Here is a 17107-nt window from a genome sequence, read left to right on the forward strand (position 1 = left end):
TGCATTTGTCTCAATTCCCGTGACAGTGGTGGCCTGGTAGAAATTATTATAGAAATTAAGACACTATACACATGGTTGTGCCAATTCAGACCAAATAGTACGGTGACTTTGATCCCAGTCAGGCGGCATACCTAGTGGCATCCATGCAACGTTCCAGAGAGAATTGTGTTAGGAAAAACAAAATGCTATGAAAAAAGAGGTCAGACTGAAGAAAGAAGGAACACATTCTTCCTAAGTGAGTGACCGCTCTAGCATGAGCTATGTGCTTTGGAGTGGCAAAGGCCACACCTGCACGGACAAACTCACACACTGCATGCAGGAAATACAGACACACCCCACAAAACACTTACACGTGATGTCAGCAAATAATTAAATAATTCAAATCAAATCCGGAAATGGCACGAGAGACAGCTGGAGAGTCCTTGTGGTTTGCAAGGAGACCCTCCCCGGAGTTTGAAGAGGAAATCCGGGAAGGAGCCCTGAAGAGACCAGAGGCACAGCAGGGCTTTGTTTACGCTGCTCCGCCTCCCTGCCTAACAGCTGATGTGTGGAGTGGAGTAGCGCAGCAGCAGCAGTATGGATTGAAGAGAGAGTAGGCCAAGAGGGTGTTTAAGGGGTGCTGAGAAGGTGCTCCCCACTTTAAACAATTTCACTTATGCAGGGGCCGGAATGTAGCCCCTGCGCAAGTGGGGGGCCGCCTGTACCAGGTTCAAACTCTAACATATCCCGTAGAAAGGATAACTGATGGGAAAGACCCCTGACTGAGCACTACCACAAGTCATAGCAGCCAGAACAACACTGGATAGACCAATGGTCATACTCAATTTAAGATAGCATTTTTGTTCATAGGGATGAACGGATCTGTTTCAGAAGTTGCTTCAGCAAAGCAGTCCACTGAGCTGGTACTGTTCTGTCTCCACTTAATTTGTACTATAAAGTGGCATTATTTCTATACAGCAAAGTTTCACTTGTTTAATAACTAGTACTCTCCCCCTTCGTGTTGAAAATGCCTGACACCCACCTGTCCCAAACAGTTCCTTATGCACCTCTAACACGACAGCAACACCAATGTTGTCCTTTGTCATCACTCGATTCAACATAGCTTCTGATCCTTCAGAGTTCGCCATTGCCACTTGGTTGAATTCTACCGTGTGCTTCTGCACCAATGTGAACCTGAAACATGTAAAACATACCCAAGAACTCAGTCAACAGATATAAAAACGTACAAAGGTAAAGGGGAAAAAAGACTACCAGAAAGCCAGGATATAAAACTTCTCCCTCTCATTTTTTAAATACAAAGGTCAATTTCATGTCCACATTAAAGCAACAACAGACGCTGCTTTGCAAACTATCAAACACAACTGAGATACGGGCATGAAACAACGAAGTCAAATCAGCGAAAGTCTCTTACTTTTCCGTTTTGAAGAATACTGCACAACCATCCACATGCTTTCGCTCCTGCTCAGACATGATTTTGGCACGTGACTTTGGAGAAAAAAATCCATCATATCCACGCTCTTTTAATGCTGGCAGAAAGAGGGTGAAGTATTGCTCAGTTTCTACTTCCTGAAAAGGAACATCACACAGTGGGTAAGTAAGTGTGTCTGGCTGTTAACCAGAAGGCTGGTGGTTTGAATCCATCCAGGGATGGCTGTGGGCAGGATTCTTGCATTGTAGGGGATTGGACTAAATGACCATTGGGTCCCTTCCAACTCTGGGATTCTATGATTGTTAACATTCAAGAAAACTGTGCTGAGAAATGTAGGCTGTCTCCTTTTTGCCTGTTTCAGGGAGGGTTACATTGGCATGGGAAGGACTAAGCAGTCATTCACAAGTCATCATAAGCCACGGTTGCCAAGTTATTATGCTTTATTCAAAATGAACAATGGACAAAGGGCCCTGCAAAAAGAATTTGGCCAATGGCGATCTTTTGCTATTTTCACATCTTAACATGTTTTTAACATAATTTTTTTTTAAAAAAATAAAGTTGTAAGACTACAGAAGAAAACATGAAGAAGTACTTTGAAGAGATGCCCTTGACTTTCTATCAACATTTTAAGAAGAGAATAAGGGAACCCTATTCCTACTATTTCCTGATGAAAATCAAAGGGCTATATTCTGTTATCATTACCTGAAGACTAATGATATCTGCATCCCAGTTCACAATTTCTTCCATGATTCCCTTTTTTCTGTATTCCCAATTTAATGCCCATGATGGGCAGTAGCCATAGAGCTGTCGGGTGGCGTATTTATCACACAACACATTATAACACATGACTGTAAAAGAAGCTGGAAGGAGAGAAAGTAAATATTTGGTGATGAGAACGTTGAGGTACCACACACTTTTCACAGAAGTTATCACCCCTTAGAACAAGGCGTTTCAGTGGAATTAAGTAGGTATCTCTGACTTAAAGGCCAGTTTTGCAAAAGCTTCCAGAATTCATCTAATTTTTACATTGCAATTCTTTTATTTGTATTTTAAATGTTGTATTTTATTTTTGTGAGCCACCCAGAGAACTAAGTTGTTGTGTGGCCAACATAAAGACTGTAATTAAATCATAAGATTAAGAAAAAGAAACTTCTTTCAGATGCCAAGTACTAATTTAAGAAGCTAGAGTTCATTAACCTCTATTTTAACTACATGGCTAACTGCTTTCCATAGGTGGAACTATCTGCATAAATAAACTTATACAGTACATTGCAGAGATGATCTAGCATACTTTTCAGGTTTACATATTTTTGCACATTACTTCAGCCAGAACAGATAACATAAAAGGCTATTAGGTTTTTCTTAAATGAGATAAAGCTGCAGCTCGTTGCAAATTAAATTATTCAAGTAGCTAAGAACCTCAGGTGAAAACTTAGATTCAACAGACAGATTCATACATTATGAATTGGCCCTTTCACATTTAATGGCTCATATGAGCAGTACAACATCAGAGGATGACCATACTGATATTTCTGTTAAAAGGACTTTTCACTTTCTCAGCACTCCTCACAAAGTAGCCACACATTCTTCCAAGTGAACCCTGCTCTGATATTTCACTGATCACATGTGCAGAGCAAGTTTGAACTGATTCGTAGCACACAAACTGGTCCTCTCTCTACAAGCGGAAGCAGTTATTGCTCAGTTACACTGACAGTAACTTCAGCACCAGCCCATTTGCCAATCTCTTAATGGTGATCACATGCTCCTGCCCCATAGCTTCTCCACTGAGATTAAGGCTTATGTTGGTACTGGCCCTATCCACAGCAAACTCTAATGAGGCCTCTTGAAGCAGGATCTGGTAACCAGCTGGTTAGCTCAAGGGGGAAGGAGCACATATTCCTCATTCTCTTAAATGGATAAAGAGATTGCAAGCCTCACTTCTGCATGTGGCCTTATGATGGCCATGGAGAAAAATGTTCCAATGACCCTTTCTGGGAGCAGATTTTGAGTAGTTAAAAAAGGATTGATAAATGTGTGGATTTGTATCATGTTACCAGCCATCTGATACTATTGCAGAGAGTTCAACCCCTGCCCCTTGGCTTCACCTACTGCAGCAGCACAAAGCTGGGGGTCTTTCTGGGGTTCCAGTAACTTTGAGCTCTCCTTGCCTACTGCTGCCTTCAGACCCTCAAGGAACTTCCTGTTTCTGTCCCAGGCAGCTGCTTGGTTACACAAATAAAGCAGGCAGAGAACTCTCTTTTGTGGGCTGTGAGGTTTCTTCAATCATCATCAAGGATGAATAAAACTTGACAAATGAGGAGTGCAGCTGTACAAAAAGATATCTCCTTGCTTATCTTTAATTTACAGGAAGAAGAGAAAGTCACATAATTACCGGAGGGCAGAATTTGGTCTCGCTCTTTCAAAGTAATCCATGGCCTTGGAGGCAGCTGCTCCGGATGAACTGAAATATTGAGAAAGTAAACATTAATGAGCGCTAGAAAGCCCAGTATCCCTCAAGAACTTGCAGTAGTCACACTCCATATTGTAGGACAGAAGTTCAGAAAAGAAAGCATTTAACTGCAAGCTGAAAGTGGGATATGGGTAGAGAAAATGTTTAGATGGTGCAGGTTTCTCGTACTTTTAGATATAGGTGGGCCCTGAACAGCACTGCTTTGTCTTTTAAGTAGCCTTCAGTTTCCATTTCACTTTTATCGTCACTGAGATTTCCAATGGTAGTGCCAATTTTATTTGGGAACAATTATGCCTGATTTCATTCACCTTCTCTCTCACTCACTCAAACATGCACACAGGAACCTAAAGGAACAGCCACATTTTGGTGTGATCACTTTGTTGGATCAACTAAAGCCTGTGTAACATATACCCTAGTGGCATAGTTGCCACCCCAAACTGCTTCAAAAGTGCTGGGGGAAAATGTATGAATAGTTTATTATTTTGCCCATAAGGCTGAACGATCACAAACCATTATCAGCAACTGCAAAAGAGGTTCAACAGGCATGCAACATTCCATGTGATGGGAATAAGTTACAGGGTAAACAATTCACACCAGCAGCCTGCTGAGCCCTTCCATATTGAAGGGTTTTTCCAGCGACAATCATCCCATGCAGGCTTAATTAAAAGATAGAGCATGGTTTCCACTTGGCTCTTCAATCCAGAACAACTGAGATTAGATGAAACCAGATCCAGAAAGCTGTTTTGAGTATGGAAGACCTGGTGTACACACATAAGTTTCCCAGCTACAAATGGTCTCTTTTAAAAAGGAATTATCAATATATACAGGGCAGTTCCTCCACTGAATGAATGGAAACCCTCACCAAGTAAGAGATGAATCCCTGATCTGGGAATAGCTACTATGTGGACCTTTGAACTCAAGACTCTTGATGAGCTGGCACTCAACATCATTGGGCAGGTGGTCAGGTATAAAGTTAAACAGAGCCAGCTCCCAATATTACATCCCCCTGCAGTGTAACCAAGAAACAAGACCCAAGACAGAGCTATACAGGCGGGAGTAGGATCAGGCTTGATTTTGAATGGTTGGGATCAATGGGGGAAGGGAACAGGGGTTTAGCTTCTATCCTAATGTTATCAAGAGCATCCTTTACTTTAGCCCACATAACCAAATGCCCACCGTGTTTTGTTACAGTAAAGTATACTGCATTTGTGGCAATTTTGTCATAATAGGCAAAGGCAATCCTCCCAATTAGCATTGTGTAGTGTACTGAAAGGGGCACACTATGTTGGGAATGCATAGCACACCCACTGCACCCATCTAGGAGTGCCTGCAGTAGGAAAACTCCCCCTCTAACACAAATGCCATCTGTCATATAAGACAAGCCTTTCGCTGCTATCTTAGTACAGTGGTAACTCGGGTTACATACACTTCAGGTTACATACGCTTCAGGTTACAGACTCCACAAACCCAGAAATAATACCTTGGGTTAAGAACTTTGCTTCAGCATGAGAACAGAAATCGTGCAGCGGCAGAAGGCCCCATTAGCTAAAGTGGTGCTTCAGGTTAAGAACAGTTTCAGGTTAAGAACAGACCTCCAGAACGAATTAAGTTCTTAACCCAAGGTACCACTGTAAAGGCAAACACTTCTTACCTGCTAGATTGTCAAGCATGTAGTTCAGTAACTTCCGTGTTCCATCTGAGTCCTGGTACAGGCTGAGAATATCTTGTGATAAAGGATTGCCTAGAATAAAAGTGAGACATTTAACATCAGTTAGAGCCCAACTTCTCATTCTGTCAGAGGGGAGGCCGGTAGATTTGAAAGGGGTGTCCTAAAGCAGTATTTGAATTCCAGAGGAGTAAAAGAGTGGTCAGAGCGTCAGCCTTCAAGTTACAAGAAAGGAGATTCCGATTAAACATTAGGAAGAGCCTTCTGACAGTAAAAGCTGTTTGAAAGTGGAACAGGCTCCCTCGGGAGGTGGTGACTCTCCTTCAGTGGAGATTTTTAAACAGAGATTGGATGGCCATCTGCTATGGATGTTTTAGTTGAGATTCCTGTATTGCAGGGGTTGGACTGGATGACCCTTGGGGTCCCTTCAAATTCTACAAGTCTATGATTCTATGATTCCAAGGGCTTTGTCTGGTCTGGATACAGCAGGAAGACAACAAGACAAAGGGCACAGCAAAAACCCAAAAGGACAATTCAGGACTTCTCCTAAAGCTTTTCATGAATAGATAACAAACAAAATAGTAGGCTAAGAAACCCATTACCTACACTTTGCACAAGGTTTTGTCCTTCAGCCCTACAGGTTTCTTTGGTGAAAAGACGGAACAAGGAATTGATAAAGGAATGAAAGGATAGAGAACAAGGTATCATGGACATGTATGGTTTAATATTTCAGTTACCTTTCAAACCTAGTGTTTGCAGCTGGAATAGCCGTCCAAGTTCATAAGGCAAAACTCGTAGCAAATTGTTGTTTAAAAGCAATTCCCTAAAGAGAGAAGAAACACATTAGCAGGGTCAACTTTAAAAGAATTCACATATTGTATGTTCTGTTTATCTTGCAAAATGTCAACTTTTGTTTTGATATTCCTTTGAGTGGCTCCATTGCCGGAGGGGAAATATGTGCGCATCAATACACACATTAATGGCCACAAATAAATTAGCTCTACAGTGGTTAAGTGTCTGCAGTTTGGTGTTCTGGAACAGCCCGCCAAGCCAGGTGCCCTCCAGAGGCTTTGAACTATAGCCCCTAACCATCACCTCTGAGAGAGGTGAAGATTGGTGTAATTATGAAAGGTAGCCTAATGACATAACCACGTTAGGAGAAATGTGAGGGTGTTGTTGCCGCTGCTGCGTTCTCTTCTCTCCCCCTGTAATGTGTAGTAAAATGTAACGCTGACATCCTAGTATTGTTCATTTCCTCACCCCCCTCCATCATCATTGGCATCATGTGGGCAAGGTACAATATGAGCCACCAGAACTCGAGTACCATACCATGTAGTGCCACCCAGTACAGAAACTGTGTACATCAACAGCCAAGTTAAACCGCAACATCAATTTAACAGCTGGACCAAAGCTAAAGTTGCAGCCTAAAACCTTTCTGTAATTATTTTGTAAGAGGCAGTGAAACTCCTCACCTGAGAGATACCATGTTTCCTAGTTCTGCTGGTAAACTTCTGAGTTTGTTGGATGAGAGATCCAAGTAAACCAGATTATGAAGCTTGGCAATATCAGGTGGAATGCGAGTCAGATAGTTGTCATTGAGGTGGAGAGCAGTCAAGTGTGTTAGTGACCAAAGAGACGTACTTAAGCTCCGCACTCTGCCTAAAATGAAGAGCACATGGAGAATGTTAAGCATTCAGGCAGCTGTTTCTACAAGTATACTGATAGTTTTGCAAGAAAAATGTGCTGATTTATCTCTCATGCCCACCACAAAACATAATAAAATGCAGGATATCTGCTATGACTTTTTGGCAGCTAAAAGGGGTTTTTTTGCCAAGGGAAGGGAGAAGAAAGAGGGCTTCCCTCCAATTTGGAAGTGGGAAGGAAACAACTCTGTAGTCACGGATTTTAATTATTAATTAATTAACTAACTACATTTATACGCTGCTGTTCATCAAAAAACCCATTGGGTACTTTACAACATAACTTAATACATAAGTTAATACATAACTTAATATCTACACATCATAGAAATCAAAAGTTGCATAAATGCAATTATAATAAAAATACATAATATAATACAGATTCTCATAACAGCAAAAGCATAAAAACAAAGGAAGAGAAAATCAGATGCAGGCTATCTAAAATGGAAATAATGCACAAATATTACATTAATCTGATATCAGATGGGTTGAGTTCTATTATTCCCCATTAACACCCCTCACCTTCATCCCCAACTATAAACAATAACCAACAAGGGTCTAACCCAATCCCTTCTGAATTCATATTAATTAATGATTATTATTTTTTAATGGAGCCATGCAACTTTCAAGTTGCTTGAACTTATTGTAGAAAACTGTACATGAAACCACTTTGAAGCCACTTTTGGAAATAAGTGATAAATGGAAAACATGTTTTTTTCTGAAATGAACATTAGATGGTTCCCCCCCCTCCCCAATTTCAGATCTGAGAGGGGGCAGAGCAATAGAAACACACATACTTCTCTGTCCAATCACCCCAGATTCATATCTCTAACTCTTATAGTGCCTTTTCTAAGGCATTTCATAGGGGATGCCCACTTGCATCTTAATAATGTGAATGGTTTCAAGTGCTCAGGCTGCAGGCAAACTGAAACCAGATATCTTGAAGGCAAGATTTTCACACACTGATGAACTTGCCTCTGAGGACCTGCTGATCCATTCACAAGTTTTATCAGGCAGGTGGATAGATACCTGGCCTAAGGCCAGAGAGATCCACCTCCCAACAGATAGGCAAATCGTTTCATAACTCACCCGAGATTTCCAATTCTGCCCAATGGGACTTCTTCCCATTGGCTACCTCCTCTGCTGACATGATGGTGTAAATTCTGCGAGGATCCGGAGGATCATATTTTTCCTTTGGCATCCCTATTAGTCTGAAAGAGAAACCATCTGATTACCACAATGTGCTACCAAAACTTTTCTTATCATTAAACGGCCCACCAGACTGAGAGAGAACCCTAGTGTATAACATGTAAGACAGAAGCCTTGTCTGTTACAAGCATCCCTCCCAGTGAGTAATGAACTAGACATGATGGCAGACACTCTGCATGTTTAAACAGAACTATTCCTGTTATGTATGCAGGGCAGAACTGGGAGAAGAAAATGGGGCAAATACATGAGAAGCACAGAATCCTCCATCCAGTCACGTTTGCTGCTTCAAATTTCTCTCTCTCTTTAAGCACTTTCAGCTGATCTTAGCTCAGATACTAGAAATCACAACAGCTGGACAAAGACTTAAACAGCAAGCACAGGGAATGTTCAACACCCCACACTGGGATTCTGCCATCATTTCAGCAGTTAAATGTTTTAGCTACACGAGGCAGTAAAGGTAAAGGACCCCTGGATGGTTAAGTCCAGTCAAAGGCGACTATGGGGTGCGCCGCTTATCTTGCTTTTCAGGCCGAGGGAGCCGGCGTTTCCCCACAGACAGCTTTCTGTGTCATGTGGCAAGCATGACCAAACCGCTTCTGGCGCAGCAGGACACCGTGACATGTGTCAGAATGCATGGAAACGCCGTTTACCTTCCCACCACAGTGGTACCTATTTATCTACTTACACTGGTGTGCTTTCGAACTGCTAGGTTGACTGGGAAAGAACAATGAGAGCTCACCCTGAACTGCCAACCTTCTGATCAGCAAGCCCAAGAGGCTCAGTGGTTTAGACCACAGCGCCTGCAACTGTCATGTCTAGTTTGGCCTTTAAGCAAACGCTGGAGAAGAATTGAACTAAGCACACAAACAAGAAAACCCAAGATGAGCAACATGAATTAAAGTGATGAATGTCTCTCCCAAAAAGCTCACAATTCAATCTTTTATGGTTGATAAAATTATTTTTCTGGCCTCAGCATAATATCCCAAGAGAGATACTATTTTTGCAGCAATTTAATGATGATTTCCAGTTTCTCTTCATGAACTAAAAACAATTTTTTTCTGGAAAACTTGTAACTAGGTATTTTTTTCCTAGTCAAAGTGTGCCGTTAACAAAAGTGATCTTAACTTAAAACACTCAAATCTTGGAATATATCACACAATTAATTGTTTCTTAGCCTAAGGATTATAAAAAGCTAGTGAACTATGCTTTCCTTTAGAGTACTGACCCAACATTTTGTGGACAGAAAAGTTCTTACTTCCTGAATTCAAGTTAGTGAAGAAAAGCACAATTTGGGGGATGATGATGATTGACACTGTGGACTATGAGATAAAAGAGTCTAAGTTGTGTTTAGGGACACGGGTGGCACTGTGGGTTAAACCACAGAGCCTAGGGCTTGCTGATCAGAAGGTCGGTGGCTCAAATCCCCGTGACGGGGTGAGCGCCCATTGCTCGGTCCCTGCTCCTGCCAACCTAACAGTTCAAAAGCATGTCAAAGTGCAAGTAGATAAATAGGTACCGCTCCAGCAGGAAGGTAAACGGCATTTCCGTGTGCTGCTCTGGTTCGCCAGAAGTGGCTTAGTCATGCTGGCCACATGACCCGGATGCTGTACGCCGGCTCCCTCGGCCAATAAAGCTAGATGAGCGCCGCAACCCCAGAGTCGGTTACGACTAGACCTAATGGTCAGGGGTCCCTTTACTTTAACTTGTGTTTAGGAATTTTGAGATCCAGGATCTTCAACTTCATTTCATAATAGCCAGCAGGCTACACTATAGGGCAGAAGAAGGATCCTCTCCCACCCCAGACCAAGGTATTCAGTGGCCGTAAATCTCCTTTCTATTCCACCTTCAAAGAAAGCTGTCCCTGGTCATCCAGACCTCCCACTTTATCAGTCCTGGCTTTGAACTCTAACCAGTCTAACCAGTCAGGAGAAAGGGTTGAGGGTCACATTCCCTTGGAGGAGAATCTGTCCAAGGCCAGATGCTGGCAGTGGGCAGGCCAGACCCCAAAGCGGCTTTTCCCTCTCTGCCACCTTCTCTCACTTTCCCAGTCTTCCTCTTCACCATCACCCAACAGGCTGCTAGGGCAGGGAAAGTTCACTCTCGTCAGAGGTGCACCTATTACCTGCAGAAGGCTTTCACCCCCTCCTCCCTCATTTCACCTGTTCTGACTCCCTCCGCCATTCCCCCCACACCCAGCTCTATCCACCCACATGTATTTAGGCGCAGAGCCACAGGTTGCCCACCCATAATCTGATGGGAAAGACAAAGAGAACTTGATAGCTCCAAAGCTCTATTGTAACTAACTGACTTGAAATGAACTTGCAGCTGGCTAGTCCCTGCAGTGTACAAATCTCCAGGCAAACCCCTAGTCACCCTTCCTGCCCTTAAAAACTGCTGGCTCTTTATGGATAGATGGGAGTCAACAACAGCCCTTTGAATACCTCCACCTTCCACCCTGATTAAAATAAATCTGTGTTCTGCAAGCTACATGTAACCAAGTATGTTTCTTTTGAAGTACCTCTAATTTCAACGGGACTAATTCCCATGCAAATATCATGATTACTGCCTTAGACCTAATAGCTGTAAATCAGAGAGAGAGAGAGAGAAAGGGAGAGGGAAAGAGAGAAATTTAGAACCAGACCTGCTGGTAGAAATTTTTATGGAAAGTTTCCATTTCACCCTGATGGACTGCTGCAAAAGATGGTGTATCTTTAAAAACAAATTTTTAAAAAATTCCAATTAGCAAAAGATTCATGGATTATTGGTGGTTCTTTCGTTGTAACTCGATGTACGCTGCTTTCTTCCAGTGAACAATGCTGTTACTCCTAGTTCAGAGTACATGTCAGTTACTGTATGTCCACAAAAAGGTTTGAAGAACTGAATGTACAGCGATCCAGTTTGACAGAAACATGTTGAAAAGACCTTGCATCCCACGTATGTATCTCAAGAGTTGGCATTTGTGTTTAATGGAGACAAAACAAACCTCCAGGCTACAAATTTCCAAAGGCATCCTTGGAAATACAAGTCGCCAAAAGAATTGCATTCCAGCCTGAAACACAACTGTACTTAGAACAAGCAACCATTCTCTTAAAATAGCTGTTATCGTTCTAAACACATCCATTGTGGAAAGGACTCCTGTACCGTTAACAGTGTTTGAGAAAAGGATTTTGAAAGGGCAGCATAGAGTGTTGCCACGCAAAGAGAGGAAAAGCTACAGATGCTGAAATACTCCTTTCACGGAATTTTTCAAAGAGACAGGAGCCCCATCTGGGACTGATTATCACAATGTTTTACACTTACTAACGTGGCTGCTTTGAGCTGTAAGTCTCTGCACAATACTCTCAGAAAAAGTGACAAGGGTTTTAAAAACAAACAGACAATCTCCACCGAGTCCCTATACTACCACTCATTCATACAGAGCGGGAGAACGAAGGTGTGACAGGGGCAGGCTGGCCTGTGGCCCCTGAAGTTAGTAGCTGCAGATCTCACATCCAAATAAAAGACTTGAGAGTAGAGGCAAGGCAGAGCTCTACCGCTGCCCCCCAGCCCTCACCTTGCCTGGCCTCTGTCCGGCCCTTCCCCACCCCGAGACCGGCTTTTACTCTGCCTGGTTGCCCCTGGCCCGGCCTCGCTCACTGCCTCCCCACAGCACGCTGGCTTCCTTTCACCCAATGGAGCTGGAGAGACCCTGGATGAGGAAGGTGAGGAGCCAGCGCCTTTTCCAACCCTCTCTCTTCTTTTATTCCCTTTTTTCCTTCCTTCCTTCCTTCCTCTTCTACATAAAAAGTCTCTGTTTTGCTTCATTGCTTTTCCTGGGCTTTTTCATTCATTATTTTGTATGCATTCCATACACACCCCAAAGAGGGGGAGGCAGCTTTCTTTCTATTTATGTCTCTCCCCGCCTCCCATTTTTCATGCACAAATTTTGCTGCATCCCTCCCCAGCACCCTCCGGTGGGGTTCAATCCTTGGCTTCTGAAATTAAAAAGATATTGGGTAGAAAGACTAGAAGCATTTCTGTTCCCCATCCTAGAGAGCTGTTGCCATTTGGAGTTGCTGATGTGGCTGTTGATGAATAACTGCTTTATTCCATTATTACAGAGTTCCACTGCTGTGTGTTTTCTTCTAAAGCCTAATGGTTTGGTTTTATGTTAACTCACCATGAGAGAATGGGACAGTAGGGATACAAATGTTTTACAGTGCAAGCCTATGATTGTTCCAATAGTCTCAAGTAGTTTGCTCCCAGAAAAGTGGTAAGGATTGCAGCCTTAAACAAATAAACTACAGTGGGTGGCGCTGTGGGTTAAAGCCTCAGCGCCTAGGACTTGCCGATCAAAAGGTCGGCGGTTCGAATCCCTGCAGCGGGGTGCGCTCCCGCTGCTCGGTCCCAGCGCCTGCCAACCTAGCAGTTCGAAAGCACCTCCGGGTGCAAGTAGATAAATAGGGACCGCTTACCAGTGGGAAGGTAAACGGCGTTTCCGTGTGCGGCTCTGGCTCGCCAGATGCAGCTTTGTCACGCTGGCCACGTGACCCGGAAGTGTCTCCGGACAGCGCTGGCCCCTGGCCTCTTAAGTGAGATGGGCGCACAACCCCAGAGTCTGTCAAGACTGGCCCGTACGGGCAGGGGTACCTTTACCTTTACCTTTAATACAAGAATGACAGGCTCTAGCCCCATTAGCAATCCAATTTCTGTTAGCAAGGATCCAAAAACACACAGAAAATGTTGTTTCTTCAAGTTCCGATTAGACCAGTGGTGTCCAAACTTTTTTCAAAGAGGGCCAGATTTGATGAAGTGAAGGGCCGTGAGGGCCAACCAAAGGGCCAACCCTAAACGGATTTTGGACATGCCTGAATTAGACCATGGGTCGGCAAACTAAGTTTCGCGGGCCGGATCGGGCCCAACTGCCTTCTAGATCTGGCCCACGGACGGTCCGGGGATCGCCAGCACGCATGTTCATTTCCTCTCCCTCCCTCTCCCTCACACGGTGACGCTTTTCTCCTCAGGGACGGAGCAATCTTGTCCCACACTGGGTGCCGTCGAGTATGCTAGCCTGCCTGCCTGCCTCAAGCAGGGCGGTGCTGTGAAGGGAGCGTGTGATGCTGGCTGCCAGTTGCTGCTGCGTTTTCCTCCTCCTCCCTCTCCCTCAGTCCGTCTGTCCTTCCTTCTCCGTGCCCCTTTTCCGCACCGCTTCCTTGCACACTTTCTTCACCGCCACCTGCCTCCCTCCCTCCTTCATTCCTCCCATGGCGTTCAGGTGGGTAGTTGCGGTGGCCGCGGCTGCCGCTTGTGGGTTGGTGGCAGGCTCTGTCTTCTCCGTGGTGCCTCTCTGGAAGAAGCAGGTGGTGGGTAAAAGCTCCAGCGATGCTCCGGTTCCCCTACCTTCATCTGTGGCTCCTCTGCCAGGGCTGTTGCTTCTGTCTTCACTGGCCAACACAGCCTGCTACCCCACCACGGTGCCTGGTTGGCTGGAGAAGCCCAGCTGCGGCTATTGGGATGACAACTGTGACAGGTAAAGTGAAGCATCTTCAGGCCTCTTTGCGGGTGGGCAAAAATTGTTCACCCCCCCTCCAAATCTAGTCCGGCCCCCCACAAGGTCTGAGCAACAGTGGACCGGCCCCCTGCTGAAAAGGTTTGCTGACCCCTGGATTAGACATTTCTTTTTTCTTAAGAACAACTCAAAGGATGTTTGTAATATTCTGAATTCACAGAGTCACAATCAGATTTTAAGTGCATTCCCACTGAAACTAAGTGTTTATTTTCAGAGCTGTGCAGAGGAAAGGAAAACAGAAAAGCTACAAAGCAGAAAAGCTGCCGGACTCATTGCAAAAAGGCCACACAGCAGCCTCTAGTCCTAACACAAGCTCTGCTCAGATATAAGTATGCAAAACAAAAAAGAGGCAATGTCCTGTGAACATTCCAAAGAGAAGATATGCCTCCAGTTCCTCACACAATCAGCAGCTGCAGGCTGTTCTCAAAAACATCAATGAAGTAGGACAAAGGAAAGATCCCAGGTGAAGTTCAGCTAGCCATTAAAGTTTAGCCTCTAAATCTTAACTCTAGGCTTTTAATGTTTAAAAGGTTTATTTTAAGCAATGTAAACACTGTCAGATTCTCTAAATACAGTTTCAGAAAACTGACCAAAAAAGGTGGACTGATATTTTTGCTTTCAAGGCTTATTTATCCTGGAGAGCCAGCTAGATTGCTGTGCAAAGATATTCGTGGTAGATGACTGATGGCTTGCCAGAGGAACGCTATAAGCAGCTGTGCTGCTCCTATCTGGACACTGGTCAGCAGCTTTGATTATCTGGAGAGGGGAGTTTCCTGCCTCTAAAGAGGAAGCCAACTTTTTTCTCTGTATACACTGCCAAATGATTTACATGATGGTATCCCCAAACATCCTTTATGAATCTACCAGACAAACACTTATAAAGAAGAGTGATCAAAGGCCAATTCACACAACCATTTCCTCTTTAAACACTGATTTCTGCAACTGTGGGATACTTGCAGAATAAAGGAATGCATAATTTATACACCACCATACTGACACCCATGCCCCTTTTCCTGGGGCAGCTACAGAAATATCTAGCATCTGAGAAAATAGCAGTGGATGAAGGCCAGTTGCTTTGATCTAAGGCTAAGCAAGACCTCAGGGCAGGTGTTGGCTCTAAAATCTGTGTTAAGGAGCCATATAAATTATAACAAAATATAGCTGAGTCAAAACACTGGCTATTGCAGACTGCCAAACTGCACCAGAGGGTAGATTTAGGATGTTATTTTCCTCTTTCATCTGACTGAATATTGGATTTTATGTTTAGCTGGTTGACTATTGTTATTTGAACTCTAGGTTTATTTAATAAAGGTCAGCATCTTGTTAAGTCACTTAGATAATAAACATAAAAAATATTTTGCCCAACTGTTCACAAAAGATCTCAGAGTGTTTGAGACTTTGTAGAGATATGCAGTCATGGTTGTAAATGCAACTCAGAAATTTGCCATCTAAAAACTTCCACCTTAATTGAGACACAGCAATAATTTCCGTTTCCTTCTTTGCCTTATAAAAAAAGGCACAGTGTTTGCTACTAAATTAAAGGTTATACACCAAAATATAGGCAAACATCTCAATGAGAATTGTCTGAAGCCTAAGAGAAATTTACAAGGTGTTTTTCTCAGTGCCAACTGCAGAAATTATATAAAAGGGTCTTCTTCACAAATTAAAATTTAATGCTTACACCTAGAAAGGCAGGATGTGAACATGACAAACAAGGGTTTCAGGAATTTGTGCATGATACATCGGAAAACTGGCATTGTCTCCTGTCATCTCAATACTGAATGAAAAATGTGGTTTGGTGCTGAGTAATGTCTCCAAGTAACTAAAGTTTATACCTAGGGTTTCTAGACTCTGGCCCCCAAACCTCAATCAGGTGGGACATGGTGTTTCTGTAGATGTGGCTGAAGACAGGAGATGGCATATCCATCACATTACATATTCACATTGCCTTTTTATTGTTTCCTTTATTTCTTATATTGAATTTTATTCTACAGGCAACCCCCAGTTTGCATGGGGGCTGTGTTGTGGGTACACTAGCACACACCAGCAAGGTTGTGCATAAGCCCATTCTACCCTCACCCTGCCACCTTCTCGGGTCAAAAGCATGTGTCAGCAGTCATGTATCCATCAGTCACATGCGAAGTAGTTGCCAGCTGTATTACAACTTGAATACTATGGAATCGCAATTACTACAAAAAACAGAAAAATAGTTAAGGGTCATTCCACACCAAATCACCTAATTTTAATACTCAATTGTGCTCTCATGTCTCAGATTTTGTTCAAAATTTTTGTGTGTGCACATACATACGAGATAATCTCTAATTAATTTTTAAAGATTTTTTTGGTCCAAAATTGGTGTGGAATGACCCTTAAGTAGTCCACCAAGACCCTCAGCGATTTTCAAGTGGCCCATGAGGGGAAAGTTTAGGACCCACTGGTTTAGACTAAACTTCCATTTATGATTCAGTATTCTGCTTTCAGAAGACTACTTCCCTATGAAAGAAATACTAACAGGTTCTGGGTTTGGGCATTCCGGTGATTGATTTTGTGCTACAGTTGCCCCCACACTCACCTTGCAAGAGGTGGAGCAACAGCTTTCAGCATAACAAGCGGCACAGTTCATATGTGTGTTGCAGGCATCTCACATGGGAATGGCTGGGTGAATGGTTTTTTTTCCATTGCAATATGCTTACGAAGCTGGCACTAGGCAGAACTTCTATATTATGCATGCTTTTCTTGGTATAGATATTAATACTCATGGCATAAAAAGTAATGCATTAAGTTTCTGTTTGTTCAAGTCCTAATATAGTACACAGATCACATGAAGTAGATTATGTTGATGCCTACAGGTTCTGGTGATACATCTTGTCCTTGCTAGCATACACCACATGTTTTGCAAACTGGTGCAGATGACAGGCTTTAATATATACTATACATTTAATTATTTTTGCTTTTACACCTGACTCTTAAAAATTCCTACAGGTAATTAAAATGCTTCAGTTTCTATGTATGTGTGCTTAGAGATGCAGAGTACAAAAGCCAGTAGGAAACCACTAGGGCTTAGTTAGCAAGTCAGGAGAACCAA

At 43.2% G+C, this 17107-nt stretch overlaps 1 protein-coding gene across 2 annotated transcripts in view; it reads right to left on the reverse strand.

The window, feature by feature from the left end:
• CNOT6L (CCR4-NOT transcription complex subunit 6 like) overlaps nt 1-17107 on the reverse strand; it is a 39721-nt gene that overhangs the window by 7848 nt on the left and 14766 nt on the right. For both annotated transcript variants that reach the window (XM_079990930.1, XM_079990931.1), the window contains exons 2-9: nt 8355-8476; nt 7038-7224; nt 6303-6388; nt 5551-5640; nt 3822-3890; nt 2132-2289; nt 1412-1566; nt 1022-1173 (exon numbers count right to left, since the gene is read on the reverse strand). In XM_079990930.1, coding sequence (XP_079847056.1) covers nt 1022-1173; nt 1412-1566; nt 2132-2289; nt 3822-3890; nt 5551-5640; nt 6303-6388; nt 7038-7224; nt 8355-8466 — 1009 coding nt within the window. In that variant the 5' untranslated portion in view covers nt 8467-8476. The remainder of the gene's footprint in view (nt 1-1021; nt 1174-1411; nt 1567-2131; nt 2290-3821; nt 3891-5550; nt 5641-6302; nt 6389-7037; nt 7225-8354; nt 8477-17107) is intronic.

Source organism: Podarcis cretensis (assembly GCF_951804945.1).
Source record: "Podarcis cretensis genome assembly, chromosome: 9".
NCBI classification, from domain to species: Eukaryota; Metazoa; Chordata; class Lepidosauria; order Squamata; family Lacertidae; genus Podarcis; species Podarcis cretensis.